This window comes from Pangasianodon hypophthalmus, chromosome 9 (assembly GCF_027358585.1).
Source record: "Pangasianodon hypophthalmus isolate fPanHyp1 chromosome 9, fPanHyp1.pri, whole genome shotgun sequence".
NCBI lineage: Eukaryota > Metazoa > Chordata > Actinopteri > Siluriformes > Pangasiidae > Pangasianodon > Pangasianodon hypophthalmus.
The window spans coordinates 2,787,976-2,805,143 of record NC_069718.1 but is presented as its reverse complement, the minus strand read 5'-3'; the positions used below and the strand labels follow the sequence as shown (position 1 = coordinate 2,805,143).

Below are 17,168 nucleotides of genomic sequence, written 5' to 3'. Positions count from 1 at the left end.
CTTTGCAATGTTTCACATTAGTAATACTAGAACTGTTATCTTTTACAGAGACATAGGCTTCTCTTCCTGTATGCCAGACACTATCTACAGGCCGGGTGCCCCTACACCTGCAAAGCTTGTGTTTTCTTTTAATATGACACTATGAAATGGACAAATGCATTAAAAATAATGCTTTATCAACTAAAAACTTAAGTATTAAAATTTAAGGGGGAGACTATTTTTTCCTCTTTTTATTTCAACTATTCCTCAACCTCAATTTTTATACAGCGCATCACCAGGAATCATGCCCCAGCCCTCCGACACAAATAGATAAAAATAGAAGGATGATTTAGATCTGGATAAGAGCAGATGAATGCACTAGGCTTTAGGGAGCAAGTGGAAGCAGGGTTTAAAAAAACAGTCCTACTCACACCTCTAACATTCTGAAATAGACTGAATTATTGATGATGCAAGAAAATAAAACCGTTTTGCAGCTAAGGAATACACAAGGTTGATATTGACTCACCTGTGGGAGCGGGTGAAATATTTCTGTTTGTTTCTTTAAGAGGGGAAACTAAAAGAAAAAAAAACATTATTGTATCATCCTGGCACAATCATAAATCATAAATCTTCTGTATGTGCACTTGATGGTAAAGTGATTTACACTGTGGGTTATCTGCAAGTCAGACTCACTAATAATTTACTCCATTACTTTATTTTACTCCATTACTTTTTTTAAACACACCCTTTATTAACTTCATCTCTCCACAAAAATGAACAAGATTCTGTCTGATCTTTGCAATGTTTCACATTAGTAATACTATAACTTTTATCTTTTAACCATATAATATATAATGATATAATATTTAAGAATAATGTCAACTGAATATGTTGATTAATTAATACTTTTAAATACTATTTCAATGCTAAGTAAACTTTACAAATGACCCAGAAATTCATTTCAGCTGCAGTGTTCCTGCTTCCAGGGGTAAAAATGTTCTGAATTAAAATCTAGTGCACTTGTGTAATGCACATGCTTCCAATTTAAAGTTGTTAGATGGTGTTTACAAATGTGTGTAAAAAGAGAAGCACAAAAATGATCAGGTGTTCTGTGTTTTTCTGGCTCCATCTAACACTCCCATGAAGAGCTTTGTAATCTGCTGTGCAGTGCAGAAATCCACTAGGATTGGAAAACTGGGATGTTGCCACTAAATTTTTCCTTATTTTTTCATTATACAGTAAGATTTGCACTTTTCCAATCATTCCTTATTTCTAGGTTTGTTTTCTGATGTGTGTAACGGTCAGTGTGTGTTCTACAGAGACTAACTCACTTACCCTGGACTGAGAGATTAACACGGCTGATCTCGTCTGTTTTTGGAATGACAGAGGCAGATCTCTTGGTGCGTCTCACTATCTGGTAGCTCGTGTAGACACCTGCATCAGTAAGTGTCAGATTGCGCAACACCAAGGAACAGTTCCCCTTACGCAGCTCTTCCTCAGGGACGTCCACACGGCCCTCATATCCCTCACCCTGATAGCTCTCCTCACCCAATCGCTCAAACACAGTCTTAGATTCAGTGATCCACCAAATATACGGTGTTTCAGTGCCTACACTCTGCAGTTCACACGGCAGGACAGGTGTAGACCCCACTTGGCCAGATACAGTGATCTCAGCTTCTGCAGAGAGGAGGCCTGAGATGGGAAAATTAAAATCTAGATTACTTTCAGCACCTTTTAGCCAGTGATCTTATGTTAATAGCCTTAATGTTTCATCTGTTTTATAACAAAAAGTTACTTACTCACACACATGGTGCCCAATACGATGCAAATGGAAAAAACGGAGGTCATGATGCCCTGATACTGTCTGGAGGAGTGTGTGGAAATTTCCTAAAACAAGGAAAAATGTTTGAATATCAACAGGTAATAGAGTGCTTCTTGGTATTTATTAATAGTTTCTCAGTAATTTTTTTATTTATACTATATAATATTTAATTTCAGATTCCAATAATAAAGCTAAAGTCATATGATTGTAAATCACCACCATTTCCACTGCAGCTAATACATCAATATACTTATAAAAATATTATTGGAAGAAAAAAATCTACATTGGCGTGACAGCTGCAGCATGCTAATCAGTATCATCTTCTCCAACGAGTCTTTCCTATAGCAATCACACATCAAATATCCTTGACCATCAAACACAGATAAAATTTAATTGAAGGAAATGTATAAGGGCTCTATATGTACACCACTGTACCTGTATGCTATAAAACCTGTTTGAGGTTCTAATTAGGTTCAACATTTACAGCTAATTTATTTAATCTTATAGTCTGAATAATCAAATACAGTTAATAGTAATAATAAGTGTATTTATTTTCTCTACAACATACAACTGTTTTAAGGTAAAACATAACAATAATGATATAATAAAAATGAAAATAAACAGAAAAATATCTCTCCTACTTAATACTGTAGGCCTGTAGGATACATCACCCCCCAAAACAACAAGCTAGCGCTGTGATGGCGTTCTGTATATGATGATAAATAATGATAATAAATAAAGTCTGTGTTGTTCACGTTTCTCTACAACTGTTTAAACCACAGCTCCATCATGCTGGCTCATAACACCTTCCAAACATTTTCACTTTTACTCTCAAACTGTATATACTGTATAGACTGTAAATACAGTCTGAGAAACTGCTGCAAATTTTCCAGAGAAATGTCATTTACCTTGCTTCCTCTTTTTCTTTTTTTCCCTTTATGAACTCCAGAATTATTGGTACCCTTCTGCAGATTAGAAAAAATTCTGTATAAAATAAACAGCACACAGCTATTTAAGTTTTCTGTTCACAGTTCTTGTTGACTTTTGCTGAATTTATGTAGAAATACAGTTCACTGGATGTATATTGGCAATGATTGGTACAGTGTATATATCTTGAAGGTTTTTTTAATACAATATTTACAAATTAAAATATGCTCCAGATACATATGAACTACTCCACCTGTTTAAAATGAGCGTTTCTAATTGGAGAATTGCCATCTTTAGGAATATTCAGTAGAATATGCATACAGTAAAAACAGCAGGTGCCGAGATGCACGTTTTCCCCCAGTGTAAGAAATTAAGAAAAAGAGGTCATGATGTCCATTGTGCCCTCATTGTGTGCACATTTTCTACAACAAACAAATATTATCTAATTATATAATATAATATTATATTTTAACAAACATATTAAACACAAAGGTTTGCATTCAAGGCAAGATGGCCGAAGTCATGTCACTGTAAATCACCACCAGTTTCAGCAGCATCAAATACGTCAGAATATCCAGCCCTGAGGAGAACCGTTTAATAGTGTTCAAAACTTTTTGAGTGAAGACCAGGAGACTTGGGTTCTCTTCAGCAGGATTCTTTACTGAGAACAAGCTGGTCGGTCGCTGCAGTCATCAAGTCTGACTAAGGCAGTGATACACTGTAGATTATATACATTTAGGGGCAGTGCCTAGAGATGAAGGCAAAGCACTAGGGTGGCGATCCTAAGCATGCAAATGAAGTAGACAGTTCTGGGCACCCGCCCCGTTTCACTGGTCTTAATTCAATCAACATAACTATCCTACTCAGACAGTTCATTATCATAGAAACAAAGAAAAATCCACACCTGTGGGGGTACATTCAGGTATTGAGGAACACAAACAATGGTACCCAGTTCAAAGGATATGAAAGGAGCAACAGTTACAAAAAGGTGATAGTTACAGTATCTTGGTTCATTTGACTTATAAATAAAGGAACAAGAGTGGCAGAAACTATACATGTTGAGAAAGAATAGCTCTTTGTATTCCCACAATAGGAACACATTTAGCATCAACACATTATAGCAAAAGGATTTCTGTCAGAAAAATCTATAGCTCACTGTTACGCTCTCCGCCTGGACCACAACAAGAGGGAGGCAGCAGGTGGAGTTTGCTATTGCCAAAGACTACGTTTAATACAGAACGCAAAACTATAGCATTAGACGGCTCATATCAGTAGTCAGTAATGTCGGGATGTTGTCTGGAGTGAAGATTGAGTGGTGTGTGTGTTGTGTGTCAAGCAATTTAAACAAATGAGAGGAAGCTATCTTTAAAGCAGAGACGCACTGCATGCTGGTGAATCCCATCTAACAGATTAGAACAAACCCCTTCTGGGGAACCTGTACACTTAAAAACACACAAAACAGGACCACAAGCACTACATGCATTGCTCTACATGCAGGAGTGAACTGGGTAGTGGAGCCCCGGGGTTTGAACCATTGTTGGGACTTAATGCCTACACCATGACAATCTACAACTGCTCCAACCAGAAACAAGCAAGGCTGATAAAACGCAAAACTAGCTACTATAACAGAGAGGCAACGTCAGGCCTTATGGACAAAAACTAAATCACAGAAGCTGAACGACACAATCACAGATTAGAAACTAAGAGAGCCATGTGCAATGGAAAAACTATAAGAATTTAGAAGTTAGAATTAATAACCATAACAAGACAAGAATACAAAGCTGAGCAAATTATTTACCAGATGTGCGTGTGTGTGTGTGTGTGTGTGTGTGTTAGAGAGAAAAAGAAAAGACCTTGACCATGACAAGTAAGCAATGAAGCAAACAAACAAACAAAGCAAAGCAATTTTAACACAGTACTGCAACAGAACGCATGGAAGTGTCCACATTAAGAGTCACCTAGAATTCAGTTTAGTGGTTCAGTTTAGCAGATTTATTAGATTATAATTCAGTGTTTTGATAATGGACTAAATGCAGTTGATTCAACAGTGAGCAGTGTGTGTATTGTGGCAGTGAATCAGATCATCAGAAATCAACACTGATTTAACACGTCTATGTTATCTGACTGACGGTGATTCAATGTTAAATAACGTCCCTTTGCTATCTGGGTAGGATCTAAATCTACAATCAGATTTCTGTAAAGATGTTTTGTGACAATGTCTATTGTTAAAAACACTGTACAAATAACATTTAAATGAACTGAAATCAGCTGGTTGGTAATGTCAAACACTTCAGTTTTCTTTTTTTCCTGCACTTTGATGATGTTCCCTAACATTAACACTAAAATGTTTGCTGAGCTGGAGTTAGTCAGTCAGTGGTGGCCAGTGTTTTTCCCAGGTGTCTGTTATTAAAGTGTATCTAAGTGCAGAAAATCATGCAGGTACGGGCCATCGGCTTCAGGTAACGCTCACATCAACCATCAGAACGGGGAAAAAGTGTGATCTCAGTGATTTTGATCATGGCATGATGGTTGGTGACAGATTGACTATAATTGCTGATCTCCTGGGATTTTCACACACAACAATCTCTAGAACTCACAGAACGGTGCAATTAAGGAAAAAAAAAAACCATCCAGTGAGTGGCAATAAAAAACCAAAAAAACATCCTGTGTGTGGAGGGTCTGCAGGCTGAAACACCTTGGTGAGGAGAGAGATCAGAGGAGAATGACAGACTGGTCTGAGCTGACAGGAAGTCTATAGTGACTCAAATAATCACAGTCTCAGAATGCTACAACAGCAGAAGACCACACTGGGTTCCTCTCCTGTCAGCCAAGAACAGGAATCTGAGGCTCTCATGAGCACAACCTCACCCAAACTGGACCGCTGAAGATTAGAAAAAAAAAATTCTCTCTCTCTCATTGTGTGTGTGTTCTGTTATTAGTTTCATCTGTTGCTTTTGCCACGTACTGTTACCTTTTTTTTTCCTTCCTCTTTGTTTTCTCTCCTTTCCCTGATTCACTTATAGCTGGTGCCTCAGTCAGTGACTAGTGACTAGAACTAAGTTGTGGTTTCCGCCAAAGGAAGTGGAGCTCTTGCTATAAAAGTGGAGGAGGGGAGGATTTTGGGAGTTGTTGTTCATGGTGTAGTCTTGCTTTGCTCCTAGAGAAAGTATTAAGTATTATTCTCTAGTCGGTTCTGTTTTCCCCTCTGTGTGGACGGTTAGTTCTGCCCGTGTCTTTACATTATCATGATAGGAACACTACTCTGTCTAGAGGCATCAGGTTAGAGACGTGTGCCACCCGCTGTACTTTTGTTCCAGTTAGCTTTGGCTAGACAGGTTAGGAGTTAGTTTCTTTTTTGTTCTTTTATTTGGGACCGTCTGTGAGTCCACCTGTGTCACCTGGTTGGGTATTGTGTATATATATTCCTGGCTATTTTTTTTTTAATAGTTTTTGTATAGTCCTTACACATCTTTACTTGTATATAGTTTTCTTTTCCCCTACTACCTTTGTATTGAACCCCTGGGTACATACTGTAATATCTACCTGTGACAGTGCACAGTAAAATAAGTTTTTTTTTTCTAAAAGGTTTTTGCCTGTGTCCCTCCTTTCCCATCAAGTGTCACCTCTCTTCCTCATGTTACTGCCTCAAAATCCCTAGACATAAAAAGGGACATGTAACAATCAGTAAGATCATCAAAAGGCTTTTCCAAAATCAGGTCCACTAGCTAGCTCAGTTTCACTGAAGAAGGCAGTGACAGCTACATATTCAGGTTGCTTATTAGCATTTATTATTTTTAATAAATCTTCTTCAAACTTCACAGAAAGTTTTCACTCTGGAATATTATAAATATGAATAAAGAAATTCCTAAGAATTCAGACATTTCACAGTGATTTTGTTGGATTTTATGCACATTTCTTTTTATACAAAAAAAAAGCTACGACTGCTCAGCAGCCTCTAATCAACAAACTGAGTAACAAAACCTCATGAAATCCCCAAAAGCGCCAATGACCATTAATCATGATCCCTTCCAAAGAACTGGTATGGACCTCGGGCCATTAGGTCAGATTCCATGAGGGCATCGCTTTGTGCTAGCATTTGTTTCGGTGCCATCAGGCAGTGTGCAGAAGAGCTGGATTTTGTTCATCACTGTACACAGTCTCTTCATGCATTAACTGGTGGTTCCACTTCAGCTGAGTGACAGTTATTTTATATCCTATGGACAAAAAGCCTGGTCTTACGCTTCCCATCTTGATTGGTGAATGAGTGTATAGGTTTGTTACGGTAATGGAGGCCCCACCTCCAAGTCCCTGGCCCTAGGCCAGTGGTTCCCAACTTTTTTCCCTTGGGCCCCCCCATATATATATATGACAATCTGAGCCCCCCCAACCCTCGTATGTATATGTATATATATATATATTTTAATGCTACTCACACATGTACACGTATACAGTATATAGTTAAAATAAATAAATAGTTAATAAATAATCTCAAGTTTTAATGACATTTTTGACATGAATACACCAGCTTGCAACGTGAACGCAACTGGCTAGGGTAAAAGAGAAACGTTAATAATATTTTATATAAGAGATGATTGTTTTTTGACTGCCTTATTGCAAGAACATGATTTTTTAAAAATGTACAAAAATATATTTTTATATAAAACTATTAGTGGAACATGTTATGCATCTTTATTTGACCTCAAATCATTTCAGCTCCCGCGACCCTCCCGTGACCCTCCTGTGACCTCTGGCGCCCCCCTCAGGGGGCACAGACCCCAGGTTGGGAACCACTGAGCTAGGCAATTGCTCCGCCTATAGGTAGCGCCGCAACATCTCCGCAACATCTCCACACATACTTTTGAGAAAACTCTCTTCCGTGTTTATCTCCCGAGTCGAGATCCTGAATAAGATCCTGACTGATCAGGGCACGTCCTTCATGTCATGAACACTGAGCGAGCTTTATGAATCGCTGGGGATTAAAGAGATTCCCACCAGCGGGTCTCCTCCACACACGGAGAGGCGTTTTGGACAAAACACACCGCAGTTGCCCAGAGCTAGTTGGCTGGAAAACTTTTAACTCTCGAAAATGATCGAATTTTATGGAAACTTTGGAACAAAGCTTGTTATAGGATATTTGACAGAATAACCGAAAAAAAACCCGTAAACTGTAAATATAAATAAATGAACGTCAGTCTGTGAGAGATGTTAGCTTAGCTTAGCTTAACTTCTCATCTCAGTTCAAACAATATACGAAAAGGTGTCTTCGCTTCTAGTAAATGTAAACACAGGAATAAAACCACACAACAAACCGAAAAGTCTTACACTTTCGTTAAAAAAAGAAAACAAAACACGAATTACCTTTAGAACAGCAAGACAGATATCTCTGCACATCCTCTCACCCTCCGCTGTAACACACTGCCACTGGTATCTGTCTGGAATCCGCCCCGATTGGTTGCCAGGTTATTTACAATTGTTTTAGCCACAAACAGCAGCCCAAAACGCACACCGTTAGAGAGAACTTTATCGTCTTTACAAACGGAACAAAGACGTCAAACACGACATGACTATAATACACAGAACTGAAGAGAACTTCAAAGAGAAAGTCTAGCGAGGCGGATTGAAAGTTACAGATTTACACACAATCTGGCAACAGTGTGGCAACCTGATGCACGCCGTCGAGGCGCTAAACAGCGTCACACTGTGACGCTCACACACGCCTCTCCACTGAGCCGGTCCTGGTCCTACACAGCTGCATTCATCGCGTCTTTATTATTATTATTAATAATAATAATAATAATAATAATAATAATAATTATTATTATTATTATTATATATATTATATAATATAATATATTATTATATAATATTATTATTATATAATTAGAATTATTATTATTATTATTATTATTATTTGTATACCGCTTTTAACAATGGACATTGTCACAGAGCAGCTTTACAGAAATAAATACATTCAGGATATACATTTTAAATCCCTAGAAGTCATTTATCTCAGTTTATTTCAGTAAGTGCTGTAATTAAAGAGGAAACATTGACCCTATATAGCTCGCATATCAGTCTTTATAATTACCATTTAATCATCTTCAGTCAGGTCTGATCTCTTCCGCCCTTTCATTACCGCGCATGCGCAGTATCACGCTTTCCTACCCCTCGATTTGTGCTGCTTCTGTCACTGTTTCAGAATGAATCACATCATTACCACAGCAGCTTCTCTAAGTAACTGCAATGTTTTACTTCAGTGACATGGTAAGACATGGAGGATGCATTTAATTCATGACAATGGAAAGAATTCTGGCTTCTTCACAAAAACTTTCTTCTCTTAAGTCTCTTTTAAGATTATTGATAACTGTTACCCTGTAAATTATAAACTAGCAAAGTTTAATAACACTATTTCACCCAATTGTTCCTTTTGTCATCGCTTTCCAGAAACAGGTCACCACTTAGTTTGGAACTGTGTTTATTGCAAAGTGTTTTGGATTGACTTTTCAAATTTTGTAAAAAGGAATTTATCCCCAAACTTCTGTATTAGCTAGAATTTTTTTTAGTGATTCCTTGAAATCAGACTCTTAATAATTCAATAATCCAATTGCTTGTAAGACTCTTTTATGGTGTACCACTTCTAAATTAATAGAATATGCTTTAGTTCATTTCAGAATTTCTTTTACTGTAACCCTCTTTATTCTTCTTGTTTATTATATTAACCACTGTAAATGTTTAAAAAAAAGAACTGGAGCATTTAAAGCTGAATGAAACAGGGTGAATAATGCTGAAGTGGGACACTTCTGAAAAATAGTACCTTTTTTAAAAAGCCTCAAATCTCACAAGGAAACATCAAGAAATACCAAACTTCTTTAAATCTCTGCTTATTGACTTTTTCATGTGATGCTGTTAAAGTTAGCACTGTTATCACATTTCTTTATGTAACCCATCCAAATAATTGATGCTGTATCATTATGAATGTTCATATGCATATACACTGATCAGCCATAACATTATGACCACGTGCCTAATATTGTGTTTGTCCCTCTTTTGCTGCCAAAACAGCTCTGACCCGTCGAGGCATGGACTCCACTAGATCCCTGAAGGTGTGCTGTGGTATCTGGCACTAAGACGTTAACAGCAGATCCTTTAAGTCCTGTAAGTTATGAGATGCGGCCTCCATGGATCGGACTTGATGGCCAGCACACCCCACAGATGTTCGATTGGATTGAGATCTGGGGAATTTGGAGGCCAAGTCAACACCTTGAACTCTTTGTCATGTTCCTCTAACCATTCCTGAACAATTTTTACAGTGTGGCAGGGAGCATTATCCTGCTGAAAGAGGTCACTTCCATTAGGGAATACCGTTGCCATGAAGGGGTGTACCTGGTCTGCAACAATGTTTAGGTAGGTGGTACGTGTCAAAATAACATCCACATGAATGCCAGGACGCAAAGTTTCCCAGCAGAACATTGCCCAGAGCATCACACTGCCTCCACCTTCTTCCATTGCTCCATGGTCCAGTTCTGATGCTCACCTGTCCATTGTGGGCACTTTTGGCAGTGGACAGAGTCAGCATGGGCACTCTGACAGGTCTGTGGCTACACAGCCCCATACACAGCAATCTGTGATGCACTGTGTGTTCAGACTCCTTTCTATCATAGCCAGCTTTAACTTTTCAGCAATTTGTGCTACAGTAGCTCTTCTGTAGGATCAGACCAGTTGGGCCTTCACTCCCCACACACATCAGTGAGCCTTGGGCGCCCATGACCCTGTCACTAGTTCACCGGTTGTCCCTCTTTAGACCACTTTTGGTAGGTACTAACCACTGCATACCGGGAACACCCCACAAGACCTGCTGTTTTAAAGATGCTTTGACCCAGTCGTCTAGCCATTACAATTTGGCCCTTGTCAAAGTCTCTCTAATTATTACGCTTGCCCATTTTTCCTGTTTCCAACACATCAACTTCGAGAACCGACTGGTCACTTACTGCCTAATATATCTCAACCCTTGACAGGTGCTATTGTAATGACATAATCAATATTATTCACTTCACCTGTCAGTGGTCATAATATTATGGCTGATCGGTGTACAATGATATAATATTTAAGAATAATGTCAACTGAATATGTTGATTAATTAATACTTTTTCAATGCTAAGTAAACTTTACAAATGACCCAGAAAATCATTTCAGCTGCAGTGTTCCTGCTTCCAGGGGTAAAATTGTTCTGAATTAAAATCTTGTGCACTTGTGTAATGCACATGCTTCCAATTTGAAGTTGTTAGATGGTGTTTACAAGTGTGTGTAAAAAGAGAAGCACAAAAATGATCAGGTGTTCTGTGTTTTTCTGGCTCCATCTAACACTCCCATGAAGAGCTTTGGTCCTTGTTTTCATTATACAGTAAGATTTGCACTTTTTCAATCACTCCTTATTTCTAGGTTTGTTTTGTGATGTGTGTAACAGTCAGTGTGTGTCCTACTGAGACTAACTCACTTACCCTGGACTGAGAGATTAACACGGCTGATCTCTTCTCTTTTTGTCTTGACAGAGGCAGAGCTCTTGGAGCGTCTCACTGTCTGGTAGCTCGTGCAGACACCTGCATCAGTAAGTGACAGATTGTGCAACACCAAGAAACAGCTCCTCTTATGCAACTCTTCCTCAGGGACGTCCACACGGTCCTCATATCCCTCACCCTGATAGCTCTCATCACCCAATCGCTCAAACACAGTCTCAGATTCAGTGATCCACCTAATATGCGGTGTTTCAGTGCCTACACTCTGCAGTTCACACGGCAGGACAGCTGTAGACCCCACTTGGCCAGATACAGTGATCTCAGCTTCTGCAGAGAGGAGGCCTGAGATGGGAAAATTAAATTCTAGATTAATCTGGACAGTGCACTTATTTTAAGAACCTTATGTTTCATCTATTTTATGGAAAAATGTTACTTACCCACACAGATGGTGACAATGTAGATGTAAGAAAAGGAGGTCATGGCGTCCATTGTACCCTCAGTGTGTGCAGATTTTCTACAACAAACAAATATTATCTAATTATATAGTATAATATATTTTAACAAACATGTTAAACACAAAAACCTTTGCAATCTCCAGCTTTCTACATTGCCATTCACCAACATCCAGCGCAAGTCATCTACTGCATTTGGTTTCACTGATAAATCCATCAGTAATACAAACGAAACCCAGCCCTCATCTCTGCAACTGCTTTCCACCCTTCAACTTCATAGTTGCAGTTTTACTTTCTCTTCTCGAAGATTTAGAGTTCTCAGCAGGTGTCAGCATAAAAGTCCTTGTGCGATGTGTAGCGATCTGAACCAATTTCAGATTATAAAGGGTACAAAACCACTTTCCATAACAATATACCTAACTTTACATAAAAACACATGTAGATGCATAGGCTACATGTAGATACATACATCTTATTTAGTATCCCAGAGCCACAATAAACTAAACTGTCCTACTGCTGAATGGCCATTTCAGGCTTCCATACGATTATCATTAGCCAATAGCTGACTCGCTGATCATGGCTTTGAGTCTTGATATAGCGACTCAAACAACTCAATCCAGCTATACTAATCACGTCTTCAGGTGTGTTTGTGGAACTGAATTAGCCTGTTTGTAATTATCTCAATTAGTGAATCTGGTATATATCAATTTATTGACCAACATAGCAGAACTTTATCATCATATGTTGTGTCTTTGTTTTCACGGAGATGTGGCTCAGCGACAGAGTTCCAGACGCCGCCATAGCTAGATGGGCTAGCCTCATTTCGTGCCGACAGAAACACAGCTCTGTGCGGTAAGGCTCGCGGCAGCGGCTAGTGTGTTTACATCAACACGGAATGGTGCAAGAACTCTGTGCTAGTTTCTAGTTACTGCTCATCGCTGTTGGAGTTTGTGACTGTTAGATGCGGACCATTTTATTTACCACGGGAGTTCACCACTGTTCTCATAATTGGAGTGTACTTTCCCCCCAGTGCTAATGCTAAGGAGGCGCTCTGTGAACTGTATGGGGCTATTAGCGATTTATACCTCACGCTGCATCCGCAAAGCCACCAGCATTGTGGACGACCACACACACCCCTCTCACACACTCTTTACCCTCCTGCTGTCTGGCAAACGGTACCGAAGCATTCGGGCCTCACGACCAGACTGTGCAATAGTTTCTTCCCTCATGCCATCAGACTCCTCAATACTCAGAAACTGGACTGAAGGAACACACACACACACACACACACACACACACAAAACTGAGCATCCTCCATCCTCTCTGCAATTTTTTTTGCAAGTTTTTGCACATGTTTATGCTGCTACAAATACTTATTACTGTACATAAGCTGCTACTCTTATGTTTACACTTATGTTTACACTATTTCAGCCACTTGTATCGTACTCTTGTAATATTTGCACTATTGTCACTAGGTCACGTTTAAACAGAACTGTGTACTGGTCGGCGCTGTAGCCATTGTACAGTCTTGTGCTGTCTTGTACTGTCTTGTGCTGTCTGCACATGTTTGCTCTTGTGCACCTTATGTATAAATTATGTAGTCCCTTGTAGTTCTGTGTTGTTCTGTGTCGTCTTATGTAGCATCTTGGTTCTGGAGAAACGTTGTTCACTATGTACTTGTATATAGCTGAAATGACAAACTCCACTTGAACTTGAACTTTATATGTAATGATAAGAGACCGTTTTAATAAAACTCTGTGGCTTTAACACATGTTTTTTGGGGGGGGTTTTGATCATCCAGTCAGCTGCTTTAGTGATACAGATCTGGCAGCCCTTTTTCTGTCAAGAATCCCTTTATCCTGAATCAAGAACAAGTCCGTTTCAAGGGAAGTGACAGTAAAATGTCCCTAATAATTATTACCTCCATATTTTTAGCGTTATTTGAGACTTTGCCACCAAGTTCCCTAGACATAAAAAGGGGCATGTAACAATCAGTAAGAGCATCAAAAGGCTTTTCCAAACTCAGGTCCACTAGCTAGCTCAGTTTCACTGAAGAAGGTAGTGACAGCTACATATTCAGGTTGCTTATTAGCTTTTTTTTTTTTTTTTTTTTTTTTTTTTAATAATTCTTCTTCACAGAAAACTTCACAGAAAGTTTTCACTAATTTTAAAATATTGCTTTAAGACTGAGGACAGAAACACAATGTTGATGTTTATTTTAAATTTTATTTTAATTGAATAACATTTTGAGATGATTCATTGTACAGAAGACCCTAGAACAAAACTTAAAATCACATGGAGACATTTTTAGGCTATTAGCCCATTTTCTGCTGCACAAAAAGGTTATAAAAATACCTTCTTACTGAAGATGAACGAATGAACAAAGTAATACATTAAAACAGTCTACTATCTACAGTCTACACACACACACACGTCCTGAAACACAGCACTGTACCTGAAAGTGCTAAATGACGATCAGTAAAGCAGAAGTTCATTCAGTGTTATTTTACTGTGTCTACTTGGCATCTAATTATTATCTAATTATATAGTATAATATATAATATTATACTATAGTGTTCCCCCTACTACCTTTGTATTGAACCCCTGGGTACATACTGTAATATCTACCTGTGACAGTGCATAGTAAAATAAGTTTTTTTTTTTTCTAAAAGGTTTTGTGTCCCTCCTTTCCCATCAAGTGTCACCTCTCTTCCTCATGTTACTGCCTCAAAATCCCTAGACATAAAAAGGGGCATGTAACAATCAGTAAGAGCATCAAAAGGCTTTTCCAAAATCAGGTCCACTAGCTAGCTCAGTTTCACTGAAGAAGGCAGTGACAGCTACATATTCAGGTTGCTTATTAGCATTTTTTTTTTTTTTTAATAATTCTTCTTCAAACATCACAGAAAGTTTTCACTCTGGAATATTATAAATATGAATAAAGAAATTCCTAAGAATTCAGACATTTCACAGTGATTTTGTTGGATTTTATGCACATTTCATTTTATACACAAAAAGCTACGACTGCTCAGCAGCCTCTAATCAACAAACTGAGTAACAAAACCTCATGAAATCCCCAAAAGCGGCAATGACCATTAATCATGATCCCTTCCAAAGAACTGGTATGGACCTCGGGCCATTAGATCAGATTCCACGAGGGCATCGCTTTGTGTTAGTGCTAGTGGACTACACAACACCACACCCGGAAGCAGTGCATTTCCACAACATCTCCACAACATCTCCACAATATCACCACATCACCACCACAACATCTCCACACATAATGTTGCAGAGACTCTCTTCCGTGTTTATCTCCCAAATCGGGATCCTGAGTAAGATCCTGACTGATCAGGGCACGTCCTTCATGTCATGAACACTGCGAGAGCTTTATGAATCGCTGGGGATTAAAGAGATTCCCACCAGCGGGTCTCCTCCACAGACGGAGGCTGTTTGAATGCTTTAATCAACAGGGATGTTTCTCAATAGTGCACTATGTAGTGTGCAGCGGTGGCCATTACTTTATCTCTAACGTAGTGCACTATGTAGTGTGTAGTGGTGGCCATTACTTTATCTCTAATGTAGCGCACTATGTAGTGTGTAGCGGTGGCCATTACTTATTCTCTAATGTAGTGCACTATGTAGTGTGTAGCGGTGGCCATTACTTATTCTCTAATGTAGCGCACTATGTAGTGTGTAGCGGTGGCCATTACTTATTCTCTAGTGTAGCGCACTATGTAGTGTGTAGCGGTGGCCATTACTTATTCTCTAATGTAGCGCACTATGTATTGTGCAGCGGTGGCCATTACTTTATCTCTAATGTAGCGCACTATGTAGTGTGTAGCGGTGGCCATTACTTTATCTCTAATGTAGCGCACTATGTAGTGTGTAGCGGTGGCCATTACTTATTCTCTAATGTAGCGCACTATGTAGTGTGTAGCGGTGGCCACTACTTATTCTCTAATGTAGTGCACTATGTAGTGTGTAGCGGTGGCCATTACTTATTCTCTAATGTAGTGCACTATGTAGTGTGTAGCGGTGGCCACTACTTATTCTCTAATGTAGTGCACTATGTAATGTGTAGCGGTGGCCATCACTTATTCTCTAATGTAGTGCACTATGTAGTGTGTAGCGGTGGCCATTACTTTATCTCTAATGTAGTGCACTATGTAGTGTGTAGCGGTGGCCATTACTTATTCTCTAATGTAGTGCACTATGTAGTGTGTAGCGGTGGCCATTACTTATTCTCTAATGTAGCGCACTATGTAGTGTGTAGCGGTGGCCATTACTTATTCTCTAATGTAGCGCACTATGTAGTGTGTAGCGGTGGCCACTACTTATTCTCTAATGTAGTGCACTATGTAGTGTGTAGCGGTGGCCATTACTTATTCTCTAATGTAGTGCACTATGTAGTGTGTAGCGGTGGCCACTACTTATTCTCTAATGTAGTGCACTATGTAATGTGTAGCGGTGGCCATCACTTATTCTCTAATGTAGTGCACTATGTAGTGTGTAGCGGTGGCCATTACTTTATCTCTAATGTAGTGCACTATGTAGTGTGTAGCGGTGGCCATTACTTATTCTCTAATGTAGTGCACTATGTAGTGTGTAGCGGTGGCCATTACTTATTCTCTAATGTAGTGCACTATGTAGTGTGTAGCGGTGGCCATTACTTTATCTCTAATGTAGTGCACTATGTAGTGTGTAGCGGTGGCCATTACTTATTAAGCTACGCGGCGTGAGTTTAGAGACTGCTGCGTCTTTGTTTTCACGGAGATGTGGCTCAGCGACAGAGTTCCAGACGCCGCCATTCAGCTAGACGGGCTAGCCTCGTTTCGTGCCGACAGAAACACAGCTCTGTGCGGTAAGGCTCGCGGCGGCGGCTTGTGTGTTTACATCAACACGGAATGGTGCAAGAACTCTGTGCTAGTCTCTAGTTACTGCTCGTCGCTGGTGGAGTTTATGACTGTTAGATGTAGACCTTTTTATTTACCACGGGAATTCACTACTGTTTTCATAATCGGTGTCTACATTCCCCCCAGTGCTTACGCTAATGCTAAGGAGGCGCTCTGTGAACTGTATGGGGCTATTAGCGAGCTGCAGAATTCAAACCCTGACGGACTGTTTATTGTTGCCGGAGATTTCAACCATGCAAATCTCAAGTCATTGCTCCCTAAATTCCATCAGCATGTGGACTTTGCAACGAGAGGGAAAAACGTGCTGGACCTTGTTTACACAAACATCCCCGGCGCGTACAGGGCGGAGCCCCGCCCCCACCTCGGCTACTCAGACCACATCTCTGTTATGCTAATGCCAGCATACAGACCGCTAGTCAGACGCTCCAAACCGGTTCTGAAGCAGGTGAAAACCTGGACAGCAGGAGCCATCTCTGCTCTTCAGGACTGTTTTGAACACACTGACTGGCACATGTTCAGGGAAGCGGCAACTGACGGCGACTTTACTGACTTGGAGGAATAC

General features: G+C 39.6%; 2 protein-coding genes across 5 annotated transcripts in view; one reads left to right on the top strand and one right to left on the bottom strand.

The window, feature by feature from the left end:
* The window catches only part of LOC117598108 (CD276 antigen homolog), a 176,499-nt gene that overhangs the window by 20,786 nt on the left and 138,545 nt on the right, over positions 1-17,168 (top strand). The gene's annotated exons all lie outside the window — the stretch shown is intronic.
* Positions 1-17,168, bottom strand: part of LOC117598106 (CD276 antigen homolog) — a 32,853-nt gene that overhangs the window by 11,843 nt on the left and 3,842 nt on the right. Inside the window, exons 1-5 of one of the 4 annotated variants that reach the window (XM_053236729.1) lie at positions 8,087-8,372; positions 2,710-2,766; positions 1,779-1,866; positions 1,315-1,671; positions 506-553 (exon numbers count right to left, since the gene is read on the bottom strand). In XM_053236729.1, coding sequence (XP_053092704.1) covers positions 506-553; positions 1,315-1,671; positions 1,779-1,866; positions 2,710-2,766; positions 8,087-8,119 — 583 coding nt within the window. In that variant the 5' untranslated portion in view covers positions 8,120-8,372. Of the gene's footprint in view, positions 1-505; positions 554-1,314; positions 1,672-1,778; positions 1,867-2,709; positions 2,767-8,086; positions 8,373-11,226; positions 11,584-11,678; positions 11,756-17,168 lie in introns of those variants that run through there. The other 3 variants (XM_053236730.1, XM_053236728.1, XM_053236731.1) reach the window with 3 other exon arrangements.